Source organism: Culex quinquefasciatus, chromosome 2 (assembly GCF_015732765.1).
Source record: "Culex quinquefasciatus strain JHB chromosome 2, VPISU_Cqui_1.0_pri_paternal, whole genome shotgun sequence".
In the NCBI taxonomy this organism is placed as follows: Eukaryota; Metazoa; Arthropoda; class Insecta; order Diptera; family Culicidae; genus Culex; species Culex quinquefasciatus.
The window spans coordinates 29,404,165-29,428,956 of record NC_051862.1 but is presented as its reverse complement, the minus strand read 5'-3'; the positions used below and the strand labels follow the sequence as shown (position 1 = coordinate 29,428,956).

General features: G+C 33.0%; 1 protein-coding gene across 9 annotated transcripts in view; it reads right to left on the bottom strand.

The window, feature by feature from the left end:
* Positions 1–24,792, bottom strand: part of LOC6052639 (protein phosphatase 1 regulatory inhibitor subunit 16B) — a 224,324-nt gene that overhangs the window by 31,870 nt on the left and 167,662 nt on the right. For 8 of the 9 annotated variants that reach the window (XM_038252239.1, XM_038252237.1, XM_038252241.1 and 5 more), the window contains 5 exons: positions 17,643–18,092; positions 17,448–17,573; positions 17,304–17,379; positions 11,167–11,287; positions 10,878–10,995 (listed from right to left, as the gene is read on the bottom strand). In XM_038252239.1, coding sequence (XP_038108167.1) covers positions 10,878–10,995; positions 11,167–11,287; positions 17,304–17,379; positions 17,448–17,573; positions 17,643–18,092 — 891 coding nt within the window. The remainder of the gene's footprint in view (positions 1–10,877; positions 10,996–11,166; positions 11,288–17,303; positions 17,380–17,447; positions 17,574–17,642; positions 18,093–24,792) is intronic. The other variant, XM_038252243.1, reaches the window with a different exon arrangement.

The window sequence follows — 24,792 nt, the reverse complement described above, 5'->3', positions numbered from 1 at the left end:
CCCAAATCTGACAGTTGCCTCATTTACTCATTTCTTAGGTGGCTCGTTTATGACGAAAACTGAGTGATTTCCCGCAAAAGATTTGTATCATGCGATTTATAGCCAGGCGACTTTCTGGCGAGGATTCGAGTTACACCATATTTTTTTTCTGCTGGATCTAGAAAGTAGTATTCAAGTAGTGCGACAAAATTAAATAGAAAAATTGACTTTGCACATTAAACTGAATTTTCAAAATTGGCAGTTTCAATGTATTGAAAATGCTGAAATTGTCCCATTTAAATTAAATGGGAATAATTAAAGTTGAAAAATGTTTCCTTAAATTTTATAGTGCTTTCTATGGACAATACTAAGTATTCCACCTTTTTGATTTATTCAGAACATTGGGATGAGATATAATTTATACCATACAATGGAAAACGTACAGTTTGTCTTTACTCATTTCTAAAGTAGTGACCTAAAGGTATGTTTTATTTTGGTAATTTTTTTTAAATTAGTTTTTTGTATTTTCTTGAAAAACTCCAGCATTATTCAAAGAAAAGCAGCAAGCGTTTAAGGATATTTATTTATTATTATTATTATAAATAAATATAAGTTAATAATACAACATTTTTTAATACAGAATGTGAGTGCTTAGCACACGTAAATCTAGGATCACGACAATCACGCTTACCCCTACACCACGGTCGCGGCAATTATTAAATAATTTTTTACTAAAAATATAAATTCTCAAATAGCCTTAAAGTTAAAAAAACATAACTGCGATTGAAACCCTAAATTGGGAACAAAAGCCCAAATTAATACATAAGGTCGAAAAATCATACAAAATTCAGACCTAAAAAAACCGTTTACCCATTTTTTTTAAATTTCCTGTTCCTGAACAAATTTAACGTAGGTTTTCCAATTTTGGTAAGAGTTTTCATTTTAGTTCGCGAGATGTTGAATTTAAATGTTAATGATTTCGCGATTATCTTTAAAAAAATTAATTGAATTTGATTCGAATGAGATTTTGTCCATGCATTCCCTATGTCAAAAGAAGCCATTTTGCATCATTAGTTTTTCCATATAAGGCTCCATACAATTTTGTGTGCTGGTCATACAAAATGGACATGTGAGTATTTAAAAAAATCTGTATCTTAAGAGTGGATTTCCGATCGATTTGGTGTCTTTGGCAAAGTTGTAGGTTAGGATTATGACTTTTTAGGATGGTGCAAATTTGATACCAGAGTTTGGAATTTTTGGATAGAATATTTGGCAGCTGTCAATACAAAAATGATGTATGAAAATTCAAAAATCTGTATCTTTTAAAGAAATTTTTTGATCGATTTGGTGTCTTCGGCGAAGTTGTTGGTATGGATATGGATTACACTGAAAAAAAATAATACACGGTAAAAAAATTTGGTGATTTTTAATTTAGCTTTTTATCACTAAAACTTGATTTGCAAAAAAAAACAATATTTTTATTTATTTTTTATTTTTTGATATGTTTTAGAGGACATCAAATGCCAACTTTTTAGCAAAAAATCTTTGACCAAGTTATGATTTTTTGAATCAATACAATTTTTTTCAAAAAATCGAAATACTGGTCGCAAAAAACAAGAAAAAACAAGAAAATTTATGTTTTCTGAGATTCACCCAAATAACCCACCATTTTTTAATGTCGATATCTCAGCAACTAATGGTCCGATTTACAATGTTAAAATATGAAACATTCGTGAAATTTTTCGATCTTTAAAAAAATATTTTGAAGAATTTTAAATCAAGACTAACCTATCATAAGGGCGTAATATTGAATATTTGGTCCTTTTGAAATGTTAGTCTTGATTTAAATTTTTTGAAAATATTTTTTTGGAAAAGATCGGAAAATTTCACAAATGTTTCATATTTTAACATTGTAAATCGGACAATTAGTTGCTGAGATATCGACATTAGAAAATGGTAAAACAAGCTTAGAATTGTTGGTGAGACTTAGAAAACAACGATTTTCTTGTTTTTAAACCTTTGCATGGCAATATCTCAGCAACTAAGGGTCGTTTCAACAAAGTCCGAAATAGCAAAATATAGAGGATTTTCTCAACTTTCCAAAAATATTTTTTTCATAAGTGGGCAAACATGGGAACTTTTTTTTTAAATCAATAAATGCGACTATTTTGAAAAATGTTACATAAAAATGGCTTTAACTTGAAAACGGTGCACTTTATCAAAATTTCAATAAAGTATTTTTTGATTGCAAATTCAATTTTACATCGAAAAATGAAATTGAAAATTTTTTGCGAGCAATATTTCAATTTTTTGAAAAAAATTGTTTTGGTTCAAAAAATCATAACTTGGTCAAAGATTTTTTGCCCATTCTAGAAATTTTTGAAAAGTTGGCATTTTATGTCCTCTAAAACATATAAAAAAATAAAAAAAATTAAAAATAGTGCTTTTTTGCAAATCAAATTTTAGTGACAAAAAGTGAAATTAAAAACACCAAATTTTTTTACCGTGTATCATTTTTTTCAGTATAGTCCATATCCATACCTACAACTTTGCCGAAGACACCAAATCGATCACAAAATTCCTTCAAAAGATACAGATTTTTGATTTTTCACTTATCATTTTTGTATGGACAGCTGCCAAACTAATGATGCAAAATGGCTTCTTTGGGCATACCGAAAGCACCAAAAAAGTTTCAGCCGGATTAAAAAAATACAAAAATTAAAATTAAAGAAAAAATACCGATTCCGTAGAGAACTGCTCAATTGCATTTACATTTTTTTTCATAATGTAACCGTTTTCGAGTTATAAATATTTTAGCGTGAAATTTGTTATTTTTTTGAGCAATTTAAAAATACTTCATTAAAGAGAACCCGGGCAGACGGTAATAACAAAATTCATGCCATTTCAATAACAAATTCTGTTAAAATAACAAAAAGTGTTATGGAATCTTCCTGAAAAATCCATTTCTGCGTAATGGTTTAATAACGGTTTATGTTATCATAACAAAATTTGTTATTGGTCTGATATTGGTTGAAAGCCAAAACAACTTTGGAATAACATTTTTTGTTATGGAAGAATAACTCCAACTGTTATTGGGATGATCGGATTAGTTGTTAAAATAACAAAAATTAATAACAAAGATTTGTTCGAAGAATAACTAAAAATGTTATTAGTCTGTTATTACAATAACATTCCAATAGCAAAAAAATCATAACGACGAATAACAAATCTTGTTATAAATAACGTTAAATGTTATTGGCCTAGTATTTCCAAATATCAAAAAATGTTATTCCCAAGTTATTTCCGTCTGCTCGGGAAGCAATTCTGCAAAAAAATGTATTTTTAGAAAGCTCCGAAAATAGCTTCAATATACCTTTTGACATTGTTGATTGGACTGCTGCTTGCTGAGAAATAGCCTCTCAATGACTGATTTTGTTAAAAAATAGGTTTTCCCAGTATTATCTAATAAGCTCTAATTTTCAACTCGCGATATCTCTGAAACTATTGGTTCGATTTTAAATGTAAAAAAAACGGAAGTTATGTAAAATTTTCTGTTCTTTTCTATAAAAATAATGTTGACCACCCCCCTCCCCTTCAAAATTAATCCAAAAAACATTTTTTTTAGAAACTTCAAAATTTTAATAAAAATAGAAGTCAAATCAACTGAAAACAATCTAAACGCATGTTTGGGCTAGATTAAAAATATTTTGATTTTTAATGAAATTTCAATGTACCGAAAAAACTTGTTTTCGCAAAAATAAGATTGCAAAACAGCTTGACAGGTGCATAATGCATTTTAAAACATTTTGTTTGCACTGGCGTTTGTTGTTGATTTTTTAATTTAATCTGTATTTTTTATGTAAGTTTGGTTCTTCTTTTAGATATCAAGTTCAGTTTGAAATCTTACAATTTTATGAATTACAATAGTTTAAACAAATTGCCGAAAAGTTACTGGTGCCACCCCTGGTCCCCAACTGGACAGTACATCAATTTAGACGGTTAATTCATGTTGGTCATCGATACCGATGCCACCGAAAACATAGCCAAACGCTAGTAGGGAGGGAACCTTTACAAACTAAACTGAAAAGTAAAAACACAAACAATACCAAATCACACACACCGATAGTGCAGCGAGACGCGCTTGGTTAAGCTTCAACCAGTAGCTTTTAGTTATTTATGCGATACGATATATTGGTTCTGCTTTTCAATATAATGAACAGGTACCCTCCATAATTTACGAGTTTTTTTTTGCTTTGCTTTTTCAAAAACTCCCAACCACCTTCTTCGCTACCTGTTTTTGAAGTCTTCCCCCCTAATTATTATATTTCAGTAGCTGGAATACATGAATTTAATGTTTGAGTAATTCAAGCATTTTCGGAGATCCCAATTTTAATTTGAGAGATGTTTGTAAATGTAAAAAAATATTTGAAAAATACTTCAAACATTCGAAAGTTATTGATAAAACAATGCTGTTATTTTTAGAAGGGAGATTTTCGGTTTAAATTGTTGTTCTAACACTGAACTGTCGGTAAACTTCGAATAAAGTTGACCATCTAACTTTTGGCATTCTAAATTAAATTGTCAATAAAGTTCGCTGATCATATCGCCGGATCACAGTAGCCGACGACGGTCACCGGCTCAGAAATCTTTCCCGTCATCGGGCGTCAGTGATTGTCAACAATGGCTGGCATCACAGTAGGCGCCGATCTGGAACGCGATAGCCTTCAATCAATCACCTCACTTCGCTATGCGCGTTCAAAAGTGCTGCCAATTTGGCAAATTTTACTACCGTTTGTATTTTTAACGCAGATTAAACGATGCATGTGAGTGACATTTGAGGTTATGTTTACCGATCGTGCTCCCAAAATTTTATATTTTTTTTTGTCGGGCTTCAGGTCAATGTTTACTTTGATTGAAATGCTGAGCGTGACGCGTCGTGACGCAGAAGCTTCACAAAAAATAAATTGAGATCGATAATCTCCAATTATTATGGTCGTCACAAGGGAAAAATGGTCGAATGGCACAAAAAAACAATTTACAACTTTTTTTAACAGCTTCCCAACAAAAAAAGGAGGGATGCAACTGCATCAGCTGTGCCACACAGCTACGTGACAGAAATTCGCAAAAAGCTGGAAAAATCCAGATGGACTTGGCCGGTGGTTTATTTGCAGCGTGTATTTTTTTGCGAGTTGACATTTGCACCAAATAGAACGGGGGATTTCGTGCGAAACGATTTATGCATTATATTTGTGCGAGAAAGGAAAAAAAAAGCTCATGTGAAAACTCACTTCCTGTCTTTTTTTGACATTCGATTTAAGTCGTGCTTGTTAGCAGAGTTGATGGTATTTTTCATGCGACATTTTTTCGTAATTGAAAATTCATCAAAATCAGTAAAATGTTGCCAGATTTCGTTGATTTACAAGCTAAATGAAAATCTTTATTTTGTTTCATCTGTCATCCTCACCTTCCAGTCACATCACCTTGCGTGCGTTCATCTCGAGCGAAAGCGCACACTGACAGTTGTGCACCTTTATTCAATTTCAATCACATTGCTCCTATACCCTGCTCGTTTAGATCGCGGTGAGTGACGGGCCAAAAATTAAATTCCTTTCAAAGCGATGCCGGCTTTCGGTGGGTGATGGACTGTTGTTCCTTCTTTCACGGGCAAAAGTTTGACGTTTGAGGTTTTTTTTGAAGACAAAAAACAAAAACAATAAGCCCAAAGTCAACACAAAAGCGATTAACCATGCAGAGAGAGGAGGAGGTGTGTATTCAGCAAGTCAACCGTGTCACTTTCGAATCGTTTTGTTCGTCCAGCAAATTCATTATCGAGTCGGACTGACTTCACTCACCCAGAAGGGTTCACGGGCATGCGGTGGTTCCGCGATGATGAACACCGCGACTAGTGTGCGTAGAATGACGGTTGCGAAAACATCAAAGTGCGGCAAATCACGACTGCGACTTGCGAAATGTTCTAGACCGGCTGCGAAATGTGAAACGAAACAAACACCTACTTGGTTGATCACCTTGGATCTAGTTGACTGATAAGCGAAAGAAACAAGACAAAACTGGCAACAGTGAATTAACATCTGACAGAGTGACAGATGTCAGTTCTACACGCATATTCTAAATAATTTGGATTTCGTCAAAATCAAACCTGCTCGGGAATGTTGAAGCGTTGGTAAAATATCAGATTATTGTGGATTAAATTCACAATTCAAATTTCAAACCCTCTGCGATACTTTATTATTGTTTTGCAAAAAATTGTCTATTGAAAAAAGCGTTTCAACTTAACCTCACTTTTCTTCTCTCAGCAAACGTGAAAATAAAATAAATGTATTACCGAAAAATGCCAAGTTTGTAGTTTGCTGAGGGCAAGGAATGTGCATCATTCAAAAGGGTGTAATTTTTAATGTAAACAAACATTTCATTCCGCTCGCTCTTGTGAATGTTTACATTGAATGTGAGTAGGATAAGCGGATCTTTCAGCTGTCAGCTGTCTCAATACCCTTAGCAAATTTGACAGCTGAATTTGAATAGTCATAAAAACAAACATCCAGTGTTGCCAGTAAATTTAAAATGACTCCAAATCGAGTTCAATGACACGGAAATAATTCTTTAAGTAATTTTATTGCTTTTTAATGACAATTAGAACGTATAAAATCGCAATTTAAGTGGGGTGAAGGTCGAATGTTCGCAGGCTCGGTTAAACTCGAACCAACATTTCGAAAGGGAAAAAGTAGATTAAATTTGAGTTTATTTTTCACGCGATCGCTCAACCGGAAATCGAATGGTTGCACACGTCTGCTGGTGTGAAAGTGTTATTTTTACCCAGGTAAACATTCTGAGGGGACAGAACAAAGTCCGAAATCGATTCCCCAGTTGAGTGACTCGTTAGCAAAGTGAAATAAATCCCCCCGGGAGAGTGGAATTTGCACTTCTGGGAGTGTTTTTTCAATGACGGTGTCCAGTCTATGACGGAAACAAAGCGTTTCAATTTAAATTAAATTTCCTCTTCAACCCATAACCTTTTCATAAGCAAAGATAATTTGAACATCTCTACTACTGAGCCAACAACATAATTGTATTATCACTTTGCTCTCCACAAGTCGTCAGGATTCCAAATTTCATCATCAGAATAAACAAATTGAAACTTTTGCCAATTTCAATTTCAACGAAAACTTGTCTCTTTCATCCGTGCTACGGAGTCACACAAACACCCACACACCTTCACATTGCCAATTAGATATTAATTTAACTGCAAAACATGTCATAACTACACTAAAACTTTCCTCCCACCAACACTTTGGCTTTGGCTGCGACAAACACGCGCGCGCTCCGGAACTTGCACGTGGAAAATGCGGAACGAATTTTGAGCAAACAAGTTTGTTTTGCCCCAAAAAGGTCCACCACAAGAGTGACAAAGAGACCGGAATTTGAACTTGTTATTATTTCTAATCATTAAAAATCAGAAAAATTATATAAAGCAAATAATTTTGAGGTAAAATTACAATAAAAACGTCAAAATCCAGCAATAAAACTATATTGACAAATCCATGGGGCAGTGTTGCCATTTTTTATTTTTAAGAATAGTCAAAAAAAAAAAACAAATAAAAAAAGCCTCTCATTTGACTTCAAATACTCAACACAAAATATCAATTAAAATAATTTTTGCAAAGTTTTGCATGTTTCATGAAAACTCGCAGCACTGCACAGTAGGGTGCCCCGAAAAAAAAAACCCAGGCAAAAGCTACCAACTCTTGCTGAACAAAAATTCGTACATTTTGCCGATATGCCCCATGGCATAGCAAAAACAGTTAAGGAATCAATATATATATATATAATATCAGAGTGCTTATGACTTTTATGTTTTGAAAACATTCTCAAATAAACCAAGATTTGCTGTCTTAATGCCCTTTCATTATTGGATAAAGTCGAGTGTTTTCACGAGAACATTTGTTAATTCAGAATTTCACAGAATTTCAAAAACTTTAGATATCCCTTGTATCTTTTATTGAATTACTATGTCTTGTATGGAACTTGACAAGAACAGTTATTGATAATGAACTGAGGCAAACCCGGAAAACTAACCAAATAAACCTTATCAAAATAACAGTTAAATAAAAATGTAGTCAAGTTAAAATTTGAAATTGATATAACAAGCAATAATCTCAACATTTGAATGAAAAAAGTGTTTTAAAATGCATTTTATACTAGTTTAGTGGTTTTCCAATCATTAGTATTCAAAAAAATTAAGATTTGTGAAAACAAAAAAATACATTTTTTTTAGTTTCATAGAAATTTTTCAAAAATTCAAAATATTTTTGAATAAACCCAAACATGCTAAAAATGATTTTTGAATTGATTTAAGCTGATTGTACTTCAATTTTCATTGAAATCTTGAAGTTTTTTGATTATTTTTTTGACTTGCTTAGGCCGTTGCAAATATCTTTCAAAGTTTATGTCGCCCTCCTTCAAAATTGGTCTGAAAGATCAAAGAGCAAAAAAAAATTCCAAAAAACTTCAAAATTTCCATGAAAATATAAGTCTTATCAACTGAAAACGATCTGAAATGCAATTTTCTGCATTGATAATCATATTTAGCATTTTTGGGCTTGTTTAAAAATGTTTTGAATTTTTTATGGAATTCCAATGTACAGCACCGCAAAAATTTTATTTTTCGCAAAAAAAATAAAATTTTCGTCAATACTTAGATATTTTGGAAATTAATGATGGCAAAACAACTGGACAGTTGTATAAAAAATCTAAAAGTTTCAACTTTTGAAACAGAAATTTGGAAATTGAATTTCATATAAAAATATGAAAAATTAATAAAAACAGAAATTTATAAATTTGAAAATAACAAAAAACATACCAAAAATAAAATACTTAAAAACATAAAATATAAAAATTAAAAAAAATAAATGTTTTAAAAATTATTAAAGTTAAGAAATTCAAAAGTTCACAAATTATTCATTTAAAATACTAAAAAAATAAAAAAAACTCTTAAATTTTTAAAAACCAAAAATTCCAAAATTTAAAAGTTTGTAAAATTTCAAAATTGAAATTTATTTATTCAAAACATTCAAAAATTTAAAAAAAAAATCTTAAATAAGAAAAAAACAAAAATTACAAATTTGTTATTCAAAATTAAAAAAAAAAACTGAAATTTAAGAATTCAAAAACTAAAATTGCTGAATTGAAAAAAAAAACAAACAGGTAATATGTTTTGACCAAATATGTGACTACAAAACTGTCCGATTATCTGGTAGCATTTTTGAATTAAACAAGAATTTTTTTAAAAATAATTTCCGTATAAAGAAAATTAAGAATTTTATTCCAGAACTTTAAAACGTCATTATTTTAGAATCTTAGAGTTTCAGAAATTTTCAAATATAAAAATTTATTTTTTCTGAGATTTTTTCTTTTTCTTGTTTTTTGTCAACTCCTCAATTTTTGGACTCTTTAATTTTTGAATTCTTGTTTTTTTGTTTTTTTTTTCAAGACACCAAAATTTCATCTGTCATTAAACAACTGATTTTATCAAAAGCATAGAAAAAAACCCTTCAAAAATCAGTTTATTAAACATAGCCATGCAGGGTTAAGTTCAAAGCAGTTTTTATTCAGAGGCCTGAAAAACAAAAAAAAATGTGGACTTTATGGCCATTTTACCGAAAAAAGATGCAATTTTTAAACTTAAATATCTTGAAGAAGTGCAAGCCAAATTTTATACACAAGGTTGCATTCGAAAGGAATAATCTAGTACTACAAACGCCGAAGAAATATCATAGCTATTTTTCTTTAGGTTGCGTACTTAAATTACGAAAATGTTGGTACCCTAACGTGTATAGGTCATCGCTAAAGTTTTGAAGTTATCGCAGTTTTCGTGAAAAAAGTCGATTTTTTCCCGTTTTCGTCATTTTCCTATTTTTTCGCGTGGCGCGTCGAAAAACCTAGTTTTTATTTTCAAAAAATCGTTTCTCAGAGTATTGAAAACATAACTTCACCATTTTTTGATATGTCATGTAAAACTTTGAGAGGAATCTGATAAAAATATTTTCAGATATAGGCTTTTTGGTCCCGAGACCTTCAAAACAGCATTTTAAGTTTTCATACGATCTTTTCAAATGTTAATCACCTTTCTTTTGCACCTAAGACAGCTAAAATCGGATTGAATGGCGTGGAGATATGATTTTTTGAAAAAAGTGGTTTTTGCGAAAAATGACGAAAATTGCCATTTTTTGGACCACCCTAACACGGCGTAGGTCAGCCTAATGGCCAAACAAAAAAAAAATAAGGGTCTAATTATTTCGGCCAAGGAACCCCCAGAAAAATTTTGAGCCCGATCGGAGAATCATGCTGTTTTCTTGGGGAATTGCTGTATATTTCCTAAAATTGAAGTTTGATGAGCTAATACTTGATGTCACTTGCTTTAACATTTTAAAGTTTTAAGCTACATATATTTAAATGATGATTCAATTTCATCAATATCAAAAATAAAGAGAATGATTTCAAATGCTGTTGATGAGTTTTAAATAAGTCTACAAGATCTCTTTATCTGTGTTTTGACAAAAAATAAAATAAATAGCAAAAAATTTTGAAAAGGAAAAAAGTCTTCTGTACAGAGAGCTTTCCATTATTTCCTTTTAGTTGTCGCACGGTTCGAGCCAACAAGTTGCAAAACTTTCTCGCCAAGGATTGGGACGAAACCAAGACGATAAACTTTCCGCAAAACATAAATATTTCAGTTGGTGAGTTTCCATCTATCCTCGGTAACTTGCCAAAATGTTGAACTTTATCCCGAGGAAAACTGTAAACTCCGTACTAATTATATTAACACTTTCAAATGTAAACCCGCTTTTCGGCAGCAAAATTTAAGTTAGCTTCAGGGGACTCACCTCTTGCGCTTGTAATCGAAACCGGGCTTCCTCGACGGCGTCCTTCTTGGTGGTGAGACCCTTGTCCCGGAGCGACGTCCGCCGCACGGATTGTGCCCTGCAGGGATGGGAGCGAACACTTGTTTTGTTAGCGCGAGAAAACGACGGGGGAATATCCGGATTAGAACTATGTGCGGTACAGCGGGGCTGGGGGTGTAAGACTCTCCCGTGGGAGGGGTCTCTGTTTTATAGGACTTTGCAAAGCAAATAAGCCAATAATAAAAAAAAAGAAGAAGTTTGGAATAAGTACCTGGTGTTATTGCTCTGGGATCGCCGGACCCGTTTGCGTTGGGCCTCGGCCAGTCGTTTACTCTCCTGCTCCGTCTTGAGCTGCTCTATCCGTTCTCGAATCTCCGGGTCCTCGCAAATATCTGCAAAGAAAAGTGAAAATATTGTTTGAAATATGAAGGTATTTGATGATATTCTAGGAATTGAGCATTCCTCTACGATTTAGCAAATCGACTTTTCATTGTGGTTTTTTTTTCGATGAAATTTTGTCCAAATAAGCCGTTTTGCATTATTGGTTTTTCCATAAAAGTCTCCATAAAAATTTTGAGCCTGTCAATAACAAAGTGTTATGAAATTAAATATTATATTAAATTAAATATTTGAAAATCAGTATCTGAAGAAGGGATTTTCTGATCATATTGGTGTCTTCGACAAAGTTGTAGGTAACGACTTGGACTTTTCAGAAAAACAGGTACACGGAAAGAATGCCGTACTTTTTATTTCAAATTTAGCACAAAATCTTGATTTTGACAAAGCTTTCTTCGATTTTTTTGTATGTTTTAGTAGATCAAAAGTGCCAACTAGGGGAAATATACCCTTTCTAATCAAACACCTATCTTCGTCATATGGAAAGTTTGATACTCGATTAAAGCTCCAAAAATACTATTTTGGCTGTAAACTTACCAGCAACAGCACCGCCTCGAGTAAGCACGCAAATTTATACCATTTACAGGCCAAAAAGATCAATTTTAATGCACTTTTGAGCATAATTTCTATTTTGCGAGACCATTTCTCATCATTTTGGTGGTACACACATCCAAGGCAAGATCAGAGGTTAACTGCTTAACGAAAGTCGCCATCAATATCTTTTCATTTGCGCTAGCGTTTTCAAAGCGATTAAGATATAAAATTGCTTCCAACTACCGGCAACATGTTCCGAGCGAGGAGCGAAGGCAAATAAAGAACAAAGAGTGGCCACCAACACCACCAACATGCTGATGCAGCGCCTGTTAGAGTGAGAAAGTACTGCCAGGAAACTTTCGCTATAAATGCTACTTTTCGTGAGTGTTTGCTTAAAATTTCATCAATTTTGGCAGCACTAAGCAGACCCAAAAGAGCGCTGGAAGAAAAAAAGAACTAAGTTGAAAATAGAAAAATGGGCGTGGCCCAATGCACTCGACTGATTAGAATGCATTTTTGAAATATTTATTTTAAATGCTTGTAAAAGAAATAGCATAACTTTTAATAAAAGTGAAAATAAACAGAAATGTTCACAAAAAGTTACTCTACTCGTTGGTGTACTTGGTTTTACTGAATTTCAAGGAACAATCTAGATTATCCAGCATCATTCAAACACGACCGCTTATTAGGCTTAAAATGGGCATATTTCCCCTATTGAGGTTTTTGTGCATGACGGACGGTTTTGTTTCGACCATGTTATGAATCTTTAAAAAATGATGATTTTACGAAATTTGGATCGTTGTTGAGTTAAAACCATTTTTTAGATTATATTTTTCGAAATAACATGTTTTTATATATTAATAAAAGTGTACTTCAACTCTGAAAAAAATATTTTCATAAAGGTAGTGTAATTCTCAAACATATTTTTAACATTGTTGGTACGCTCATTGGTTGCAGAAATGGCCTTGCAAAGAATGAAAATTAGGGAAAATACATACGCCAAAACATGATTTATGCGAAACAACAAATCTGATGCATTCTCTAAGCTATTAAAACATAAAAGTTTCTGAATCTTGCGAATGGATTTTCTGATTGATTTAGACTAGAGTTTTTGGCAAAGTTGTGAGTATTGCTTCTTAGGATTTTTCAGAAAAAAAAATGTACAAAGTATAAAAAAATAACCAATTTATTTAACTCGACTTTTACTTTTCACAAAAAATGGGTTGTGCAAAATTACAATTTAAAAAAAATCTCATTTTAGATATGTATTTTTTTATTGTGCCATAAGTTGTTCATAATTTATTTTGCAGTGTTGCCAATTGATCGAAAAACCATGTTTTTAGAACAAAAATGAAAAATAATGATAAAGTGGCTATTTAAAATATTTTTTCGGAAGTATCAGATAAATTCCAAAAAATCTGCTACAAAGATATTGAAGATTGGACCAATGGTTGCAAAGATATAACCTCCGAAAGAAAAACAAGGTTTGCTCTACATCACCAAAACAGCGTTGACGATGATTAAGCAAATACACATCCGATTTTCGATGTCGAAAAATTAACCTCTTCCCGCCCAGAGCAAAATCGAGATATTTAAGTTTTTCTACATTACTTGTTACTAGATCAACTAAATTTTATGAAATTTTAATGGTGATAAGTCAACATTCTATATGAACTAATGCAGGTTAAACCATGATGAAAAAATGCATGGTTGCAGAAAAATTTAGTTTTGATGACAAAAATCAGTGGTGCTCTGGAGTAACCATGGGCGTGAGAGGGTTAAAGTAAATATCGTAAAATTTTCCAAACCTTAGAGAAAAAAACACCGAGAAAATCTAAAAATGTTTAATTCAACCCTTATATTTGTCATGGTCGAAAATAATTGATTAAATGCCATTTTCAAATGCGCAGACTGCCATGTTTTCGAAAGATCCCGAAAGAGAGAAATAAAAGCAATATCTACAACATTGCCGAAGTCACCAAATTGATCAGAAAATCCGTTTTGAAGATAAATATTTTTTGAATACAGTTCAGACTCAACTACTCGAAGGCCTCGGAAAAATTTCACTTCGGCTAATCAAAACTTCCGATAATCGAATCACGAAAAAAATATTTGTATATATTTTTTCCGAGATAATCGAGTTTGAACTGTTTTTGATTATTTTTTGTATGGACTTCTGCAAAATTGTATGAAAACTTGTGAGATAATTTTACTTCAGAGATATTTTTTTTTCGAAAAATCAAGTTTTAATAGATGTAATTTTTCCCTATTTTAATTTTTGATTTCTCACTAAAGGGGTTTTAATGAAATTTTTAATATTTTGAATATTTTTGCAATTAAGTTATTTAAGCAATTTTTCATTCTTTTATTTAATATTCAACATAAGACGGGATGTTTATTATGCTCTATTTGAAATATTTGCAAGTATTTTGTTACGATTTTTGTCTTTTAGTTTAATTTTGAATAAAATGTGGGAAAATTGCATAAACAGATCAATGACAAAAAAAAAAACAAGAACGTAAAGATGTTCAGATTTGAATAGAACTTTTGAAGTGAACTTTCGAGATTTCTCTTTTTTGAGTTGAATAAAAGAAAGAAGAAAATAAATGCTTTAAAAAAGTAAAATGCGAAATATTGTAAGGAGACCAAAACTAACATCTCTTCTTTATGTTGAATTTGAAAAAAAAGAAGTTAAAAGGCATAAAAAACTTTATTGTCGAATATTTAAGACGGCCAGAATGTGAAACTCTTAAGTTAAATTTTGAATTAATTATGGGAAAATTGCATGGAACAGCTCGATTGTTGAATATTTAAAGAGGGCATCTTTTAAAAGGATTTCCCTTCTTTAGTTGAATGCTAAATAAAAAAGGGCAAATTTAATTTAAAAAAATATTGCATAAAATTTTAAAAGTGAAAATATCTAAAACTATCAGAAGGTTTTATTTATTTGAACTAAATTTTAAATACAGATATTAAAAATTGCATTTAAAAGCGATATTGAGGGAAAGGGCGCGTTAAGGGGAATTTACAGAGATACTTAATTTTTTGACAAATCCATAATCTCTTATTGTGGGGACCGATTCGGGACTCGTAAACAAAACGAACCGTCTCGTTAGAGGTTAGAAAACAGTGTGTTTATTCATGTGGTTTTCCTCACTGAGCAATTCTCTGAGATTTCGGTCATTCAATTTGGTCGAAATATTGGTCGCAAAATTTTTTCTACTTCGTTTTTCGATGTAAAATTGAATTTTCAATCAAAAAGTACTTCAGTGAAAATTTGGTAAAGTGCGCCGTTTTCAAGTTATGGCCATTTTCACGTAAGTTTTTTTGAAAGTAGTCGCTGTTGGGTAATTCTCTACCAACTCACACGAAATCGGGAAAAGTTGCCCCGACCCCTCTTCGATTTGCGTGAAACTTTGTCCTAAGGGGTAACTTTTGTCCCTGATCACGAAACCGAGGTCCGTTTTTTGATATCTCGTGACGGAGGGGCGGTACGACCCCTTCCATTTTTGAACATGCGAAAAAAGAGGTGTTTTTCAATAATTTGCAGCCTGAAACGGTGATGAGATAGAAATTTGGTGTCAAAGAGACTTTTATGTAAAATTAGACGCCCGATTTGATGGCTTACTCAGAATTCCGAATAAACGTATTTTCATCGAAAAAACACTAAAAAGTTTTAAAATTCTCCCATTTTCCGTTACTCGACTGTAAAAATTTTGGAACATGTCATTTTATGGGAAATTTAATGTACTTTTCGAATCTACATTGTCCCAGAAGGGTCATTTTTTCATTTAGAACAAAATTTTTCATTTTAAAATTTCGTGTTTTTTCTAACTTTGCAGGGTTATTTTTTAGAGTGTAACAATGTTCTACAAAAATGTAGAGCAGACAATTACAAAAATTTTGATATATAGACATAAGGGGTTTGCTTATAAACATCACGAGTTATCGCGTTTTTACGAAAAAAAGTTTTGAAAAAGTTGCTTTTTGCGTTTCTCTTTGTTTCGTCGTCCGTGTCTGTCGCGGGTGACCATGAATGGCCATGATCGATGACGACCAACTTTTTCAAAACTTTTTTTCGTAAAATCGCGATAACTCGTGATGTTTATAAGCAAACCCCTTATGTCTGTATATCAAAATTTTTGTAATTGTCTGCTCTACAACTTTGTAGAACATTGTTACACTCTAAAAAATAACCCTGCAAAGTTAGAAAAACACGAAATTTTAAAATGAAAAATTTTGTTCTAAATGAAAAATGACCCTTCTGGGACAATGTAGATTCGAAAAGTACATTAAATTTCCCATAAAATGACATGTTCCAAAATTTTACAGTCGAGTAACGGAAAATGGGAGAATTTTAAAACTTTTTAGTGTTTTTCGATGAAAATACGTTTATTCGGAATTCTGAGTACGCCATCAAATCGGGCGTCTAATTTTACATAAAAGTCCCTTTGACACCAAATTTCTATCTCATCACCGTTTCAGGCTGCAAATTATTGAAAAACACCTCTTTTTTCACATGTTCAAAAATGGAAGGGGTCGTACCGCCCCTCCGTCACGAGATATCAAAAAACGGACCTCGGATTCGTGATCAGGGACAAAAGTTACCCCTTAGGACAAAGTTTCACGCAAATCGAAGAGGGGTCGGGGCAACTGCTGTGTGAGTTGGCGGAGAATTACCCTGTTATTTATTTTTTTAAATAAATGTCCATGTTTGGTCACATAAAAAAAAAAAAACATTTTTGAAAAGCTGAGAAAATTCTCTATATTTTGGTTTTTTGAACTTTGTTGATACTACCCTTAGTTGCTGAGATATTGTCATGTAAAGGTATTTAGGAAAATTGATGTTTTCTCTGTCTCACCCAAACAACCCACAATTTTCTAATGTCGATATCTCAGCAACTAATGATCTTATTTTAAATGTTAAAATATGAAACATTCGTGAAATTATTCGATCTTTTAGAAAACACTTCTTTCATTTTTTTAAAATTAAAACTAACTTTTCAAAAGGGCTTAACATTCATTATTACGCCCTTTTGGATTGGTAGTCTTGATTTAAAAAAATTGAAAATATTGTTTTCGAAAAGATTGGAAAATTTCACGAATGTTTCAGCTTTTCAAAAATTTTTTTTTTCAAAAGTGGGCAAACAGACACTATTTTCAAAATCAAAATTTCATTAATAGTCAGGACCCGGTGCCTGCAGTTCCCGTTACAGTTTATATGGAATTCCAATAAGAATGTAACAGAAAAATTAGGCTCCGGGTCCAGACTGTTAAAGTACTTTTTGATTGCAAATTTGGTATTACATCGAAAAATGAAGTTGAAAAATTTTTACGAACAATATTTTGTTTTTTTTTTTAAATCAGTAATGATTCAAAAATTCAAAATTGATAATGATACATATATTGAGGCTCAAATACGGGTTGGTTTGTTTGAAATTGTGGACATGTCGATGTCAAAAATTGTTCAACACTCACCGGAAGGCGTTTCATCGTTCTTATTTTTGGCATTCAAATCGGCACCGGCTTGCGCCAGCATCTCCAGTACTTCCAGCTGCAAGGAAAAAAGCAAGTAAATTATAAATAAAGAACAAAAGCTGCTTTTTTTCTGGCACAACTCACGTGACCCCAGCAGGCCGCTGCATGCACCGGCGTCCAGAGGTCGTGATCGACGGCGTCCGTCGCCACGTGCTGCTCTAATAGGAACTCTACCACTCGCGTGTAGCCGTTGGCGGACGCTATGTGAAGCTGTGTGAAGAGACCGAAAATGCTGATTAAAAAAAGGGAATCTTCATTGGAGTTGGTTCTCGCAATTACCGGCGTCGCCCCCGCGCTGTCAGGTACTTCCAGGTCCCCGTCCTGCCGGGCGGCCGTCTCCTGCAGGTCTACGAGCATTTTGGTTTCGGTGGCGGCCCGCGTTTCGTCAATCAGTTCCTGCGTGACGCCCCGTTTGCTCATCTCGGCCTCGATGTAGTCCAGGGCTTCCTCGTCGTCGCAGATGTCGTACGGCATGTTGCCGTCGGCGTTCACCGAGAGGAGGTTCGCTCCGCGCCCGATCAGGATCTTGACCAGGTTGAGGTGGCCGCAGGTGGCGGCCGCGTGGAGCGGGGTCCACCGTTCGCTGTCCTGGGCGTTGACGTTGGCGCCGTAGTCGAGCAGCAGGTTCAGCATTTCGGCGTTGTCGTCGATGCAGCACTGGTGCAGCGCCGTCAGGCCGTCCATGTTGGTCGCGTCCGGCGTGACGCCCTTCTGGAGCAGTTTGGCCACCTGGGGGAGGAGGAGGGAAAATAAATAAATTTAAATCAGATTAATTGTATTCAGCTTAAACAGACAATTGAATCCCGCACAATCAAATTCTTTTGATGCAAATTCCCAGACAGTTTTGAATTAATGTTCCGTGCCCCACCTCCCACCTCCCTTCAAGTAAAATCAACCTTATTTATTCTTCAAATAACTCACACTTCGTTGACTGCCCCTCGCCTCAGGGTATAAATATTTCAGAATAAAGCACCAATCATCAATCTCAACAAGAAGGCAAGCTTTTCTGCACATTTCTCGGAGCTTTTCCTTTCAATTCTTTCCCATCATTCTCAGACCATGACTTTGCTGCTCCTTATGCTGCTGCAATCCGGAAGATCCGGCGCTTGAGCGCTCGACGAAGCAGCCCTATAATGGCATTTCCTCTGGCTCCTTAATGATGCACCATACATTCACTTGAGGAACGTCGCCCGTCCTTCTCTTTTGTGAGATACAAAGTCGTTTGAGCGAAGGACTAAAGGAGGACGTCACGCAGAGGATTATGAATCGATAGTTTTGCTAAAGTGAGCAGGAAATCGTGTGCGCCCGGCCTTCGTTGCTGTTTTGTGGGATAAAAGTTTAGTTTTTGAGCACAGTTGAAAAATAAATTGAAAATTATCGATTTGTATCTTTCACGAAAAAACAATTTTAAAATTAAAATCAAAGTTTTTTTTAATTGCTAAAAAAATAGTCTTAATACTCGTATTTTTTAAAGTTCAAAATCAGGATATCCTGGACTGAAAATCAAACGAAAGTCACGTTCCCCTTATCCGGTGCAGGGAAGAATCACGTCCACGGAGGTTGGGTGTGTGGGAGCGAAGGATAAATTTCAAATATAGTCCGGAAGACGCTCAATTAGGGGAGGGATCGAATCTAGAGAAGGAGAGAATTGTGGGTGTACATTTGGAGACAAGTCGTGGCTTTGTTTGAGCAATCAGATTAGTAGTTTATTTAGGAGATAGAAGAAATTCTCTTGAGAGAATTTTAGGTCACAGAAAAATTTATACAAAACAAATAAAAACAGAAAATAATCTTGCAAAAACCATTTTCGGTCATGGTTTACATATTGAAAAATTAAACTATTGTAAACTGCGTTTATGTATTGTAGTAATTGCAAATAATGTCATGTAATAATATGATTTGAAAGTCATTTTATAACCCTCTACTGCCCAAATTTTTTTTTGGAAATTTTTATTTTTCCCGTGTTCAGGAGGTCATTTCGAGCAACATTTGTTCTACAAAAAACCTTTTATTCTCTTGTTTTAGGTTTTTTTGTTTAATTTTTAGTATTTTAATTTGCATTTATCTTGTTCAGTTTTTGTTTGTTTTTGATAGTATGTATTTGGCATATTCTACCACCTCCTATCATTTCATTTTGCCTATCTCATTTTTTCATGTTTTTACAGCCACTTTTTCGATTTTTTGCTTGCTTTTCATATTTTCTGCTATAAAATGGCATCAGTATCATTTAAATTGTAAAAAATGCGTAGAGGCATAGTCTGAGACACTAGAAAAATTACTGCATACTTTGTTTTACTTAAAATATAGGAAATGTTAGTAAAAAACACAGCCAAAGTTGACCCCTGAAAAAATTACCTTTAAAAAAAATATTGGCAAAGTCACATAAAACAAATAAAACTTACAACCCATGAATTTTCTCAAATTTTAGGAGTTCTTCTTTCCAATGCTATTGAAAGATCAAAATTTGGTTGAAAAATTGATTTTTGGTGATTTTTTAAATCGAAGCCCGTCTAAAGGCGGGGTTGGGTTGTAGAGGGTTAGCCCAAATTCTTTAGTAAGAAAGGCAAAAACTTGCAAAAATAGCTATTTTCGACACAAACATGAACTGACATAAACTTAAATAATTGAAACGGGCATTGCTATTTTAAATCCAATTTTTGGGTTTGTTTTATTTTTTAGTTTGCTTCTTAAAGTTTTTTTATTCTAATTTTTTAATCTGTTTTTTAGTTTCTCTTTAATGTTTCTAAAACTTAAAATGAAGGACGAGGCTTAAAAAAAATCCAGTTTCTTTTTCTTAATTCCGCTGTATCTTACCAACCAGTGGTCCAATCTTGAATGTTTCTTAGACGAAATTGTGGGAAATTTTCTGAACTTTTCGGAAAAAAAACAGGAATGGATGGAATGGACAATCATGGCCACTATTAAAAACACCATGTATAAATATTTGTTTTACTTTGTTTTGAAAACGGTGCATTGAATAAAAAAAAATGTTAAGTACTTTTCAATTGCAAATTCGATGTTACATAATAAAATTAGGTCACATGATTTATTCTTTTTTTACAAAAATCACTTTTAAATACAATTACAGCTCGTCGGCAAAATGTTAGTCGATATTTCTGAATGGCTTAAAACATGCGGGATTTTATCCCCAAAAACAAATTAAAAAAATCAAAAATTAAAAAAAAACCCGGATTTTGGGTTTTTTTTTGAAAGAAATTTAATTTAAAAATCACCTATGTTTTTTCCGATTACTTATTTTTTCTTAATAGTCAACATCAATACTCATAACTTTGCCGAAGACACCAAAATAAAAATAAAAATTTACAGGTTTTCGAATATTTACGTACCATTTTAGATTTTTTGAGATGCGATTTTTCAAGGATCTTAGAAAAAAAATTCTTCGGATAATTGAAGGACGAAAAACAAAATTTCACGGTGTCATATTTTTTACTGTCGAGTATGACTCCTAAGCTACACTAAAGTTATTTATAATGTTGATATCAAAAATGGCGGGGGTGACATATTGATAAAATGCATTTTGTAATTTAACAGTCTCAATCATTCAAATTTGACTTAAATAGGGTTGCACTCAAATTTGATTTTAAAATAAAATAAAAAAATAATAGCGATCTGATACACTTTTACATTTTAAAACTGCAAATTCGTTTTTGCATTTTGAAGAAAAGTTATTTTTTAACTTTTATATTATTTTAGAAAAGTCTGATCATACATCAGAAAAAAAATGTTCATTATTCTAAGATATTTTGAAGACTTTTGGTAGTAGGGGAAAGTGGGGCAAGAGGAACAATCGCTCGTACAATCGTTATTCTTACAATTTCCAATATTTCCAATACAAGGAATTGTTACTAGCAATGCAGTTAGTTAACTCTACTACCACATAACCGCCAAAATGACGTAAACGCCGTTCAAGTAGGTTTCCCATAGTGACGGGCTACATATTTCAGGGTGTAAAATTACATAAAATTGCATAAAATAATGCAATATTTATTTTACACCCAGGCCTTTTACACGCAGCTGGATTACTACTTTTCTAGCTGTGTACCAATGATTTGCACCTATTGTAAAGTATGATTTATAATTTGGTTATTGTTGTTTAGAGCTTTTAAAATTGTTTGTTCAGGTGAGGCAAGTGTACCATATGGATGTTAAGTATGGAAAAAAAAATTGCTACAACAATATATTTTATTGGAAAATAAATACATAAAAGTACTTAAAAACTGATAAACAATTCTTGAGTTTTTTTTAAAAGGTCCTATAAACCAAATTTTCATTTTTTGCTTTTTGGGTGTTTTTGAATACCCCTGACTCAAGGCGGTTCTAAAAACACCCAAAAAGCAAAAATTTAAAATTTGGTTTATAGGTCCTTTTCAAAAAAAACTCCAGAATTGTAAAAAATGTCCATACAAAATATAGCGATGATATGAAAATTAATTATATATCATCTAAGTAGTTATTTTTTTCTTACAATCGTTCAAAATAAAAGTAAAATATTATTACTTCATCTAAAAATGAAAGTAACGTTTCGAATAATCTGATATGTCTAAGTGATAACAGTTTAATTGTTAACAAATTCCTCTTACCCCAACCGTCTTGCCCCACTAGTTGAGTAGAATATACGAAAAATGAGTAGTTTTAAAATCAATTGTTCATAGTACAAAACTGGATTTTTTAGAAACTTGTTGTATCAAAGTCTTAGTCAAGACGTAGAATAAGATGATTATCAAAAATCCGACTCATTTATTTAAGTTTTTAATGGGTTTTATCGAGCAGCTTAGCTTGTCACACTTGTCCCACCTTCCCTACAGTCGAAACTCGATTATCCGAATGTCTTGGAATAATTTACTTCGGATGATCGAATCACGAAAAAAAAGTTTACTTTTTTAACTGTTGAGCTTAAATATGACCCACTAAACAACTCTAAGGTGATTTATAATTTTGAAATACAAGGTGGAGGCCAAAATGGCTGAGAAGAAATAATGAAGAAGAAAAAAAATACATTTTGTAATTTAAAAGGCAATCAACCACTCAAATTTAACTTAAAACAGATTAGATGAATAAGTTAGAAAATTCTTCAAAAAACGAAAATAATAAATATAAACGATTCAATTATCCGAAGTCTCAAACCTTCGGATAACCGAACTTCTGATAATGAAAACTTTGGATAATCTAGTCTTGACTTTTACTGCTTCTTTATTTTTAAAATCTGTTTTGTATAGACTTCTCAGATTCCAGAATTCGACTAACTACAATTAGAAATGCATTTTCTAGCGTTCGTTATCATATTTACAAAAAATAATAATAATAAAATTAAATAACATGCTACATTTTTTGTATTTCAATTCAAAAGGCATGGAAAACGCATTATATGGCAGTACAGTTGATTTGCATTAATTTGTTGGCAAAAAATAGTTTTAAGGAAAATATTTCTTTTGTCGAAAAAAAACCTTTTAGCGGTACTTAACATTGAAAAGTCACTTAAATTCAAAATATATTTAAATTAATTCAAACATGTTGATCATAATTATAAACGAAAGGGAAAAAAATTAAATGATTTTCAGTCAATTGCACTTAAAATTACATACCATGATTATTTGGAGCGTTTTTAAAGGGTAGACAAAAACTTTGAAAAATATTTGCAAAAGCCTAGAAGATATTTCGCTGAAATGAGCTAAAGAAATAACACTTCGCCAAATCAAAAATAAATTAAATTTTATATCAATTCATAAATTTACTAAATATTATTTTAAATTTCTGTGTACATTTGCCAGTTTTAACCAAAAGAAAACAAATCCGTCCAACAATTGCTTTTCCAGTCACCATCGATAACAACCACTTTTCCCTTTTTTGATCGGAATCTTCCCCCCTCACTTGATAAGTGTGTCTGTCCTGCCATCCTCCAAAAGTCGTCATTTCCTTCGATTTATTCACGTTCGCGCCGGGCACTTTTATTCTTGCTGACGGGTCCTCTCGTATTGACAATGAAAGGTCACAACAGAGGGACAGAGATTTCTCGGAGTCTGTTCCGTTGATTGTGGAAAATTGGCCCGATTTAATGGTCACCGTGGAATATTTCACCTGCGTCGGACAGGTTGACGGTGCTTTGAATGGGCTTTTGTCCCGTGACTTCTTGGGATTTTGAATTATATTTATTTTTATGATTTTTTTCGCATTAAGTGTGTTCTGTCGAGATACAAATGTTATTGATTTTCCACTTCAACTGAACGACACTTTCCGACAATGTGTAAACAGCAAAAGTACCTTTCCATTTTCGTCTAGCGATAAAAAGGGGGAATTGGTACTTTCAAGATTACTTGTTACTAAATTTAGACAATTTTAAAAGATTTTTTTTAGGTAAAATCATATTTAGGCAATTTTGAAAAATGCGTAAACAAACATTGTTAAAGCCACTTTCCCCTATTTCACTTTAGGAGCTGTTGTGCTCGCCAAAGTACCCTTCACTCAATGGCACCCCCGCGGAAGATCATTTTTTGGTGGGGCCGTGACAATGGCAGTCACAGCCTGTCGAAAAGCGAAATCGATTTGGGCGGTATTTTATTTTCCCTCGAGGGCCTAAGCAGAATATTCCTCGCGCAAATCGTTTCCCAAAATTCCGCACATTGTAGCAATACTGACCCGTTTTCTTTTTTGGAGAGGGAATGGTTTAGGGTGCACCCCACCAAGGTAGTAAATTCCGCATGGGAAATCCCTCCTCAACACGCTCACTTGCGGTGCTTTACGACCGGCATTAAATTTGCAAACTGTGCCGGCCACGAACTCGACCTTAACCAAATCACACTTGATGGTCCGGGACCCTTGAGTGATCAAAGTTAAGTTTTTGAAGAAAGAATTGAAAAATAAAAAAAAATATTTATTTTTTCTACAAACAAATAAGATGATTAAAAAATAAGCGACAAAATTTCAAGAAGTTTAAATCAGACCTGTTTTCTTGATATAAAATAAACAATCTTCAAGATATATGAAACATTAATAAACTTGACCTCAAACAATGAAAAAACCTCAAATCTCATCTCTTCCACCATGATGGTGGGCCATTTGTTAACGGGCAAACCAAAGCAAGCGTTGAGTTGTTGGTCCACTGTGGATTGGCCATAAAAAACAATTTTAATGCGCGCTCTCTCGCTCTCGGTTCGCAGACCAAAAAGTACAACTCAATCTTAGGTCCAAGTTGGCGGCGCGGCGGTTTGGCGAGTGTACAGGCCTTTTGATGACCGTATAGAGTTGTGATTTTTGTTTGTTTAAAACAAAACACTTAAAAACTTAAAAATCAGCAAAAAATAATAATAAGATTTTTTTTAAAGTCAGTTGAAATTAAATTTCAAAAATTAATCTGTTTGATCAAACTCCCCCCATACAACGTTGTGTTTTTGTTTCCGCAAAAATATTATTG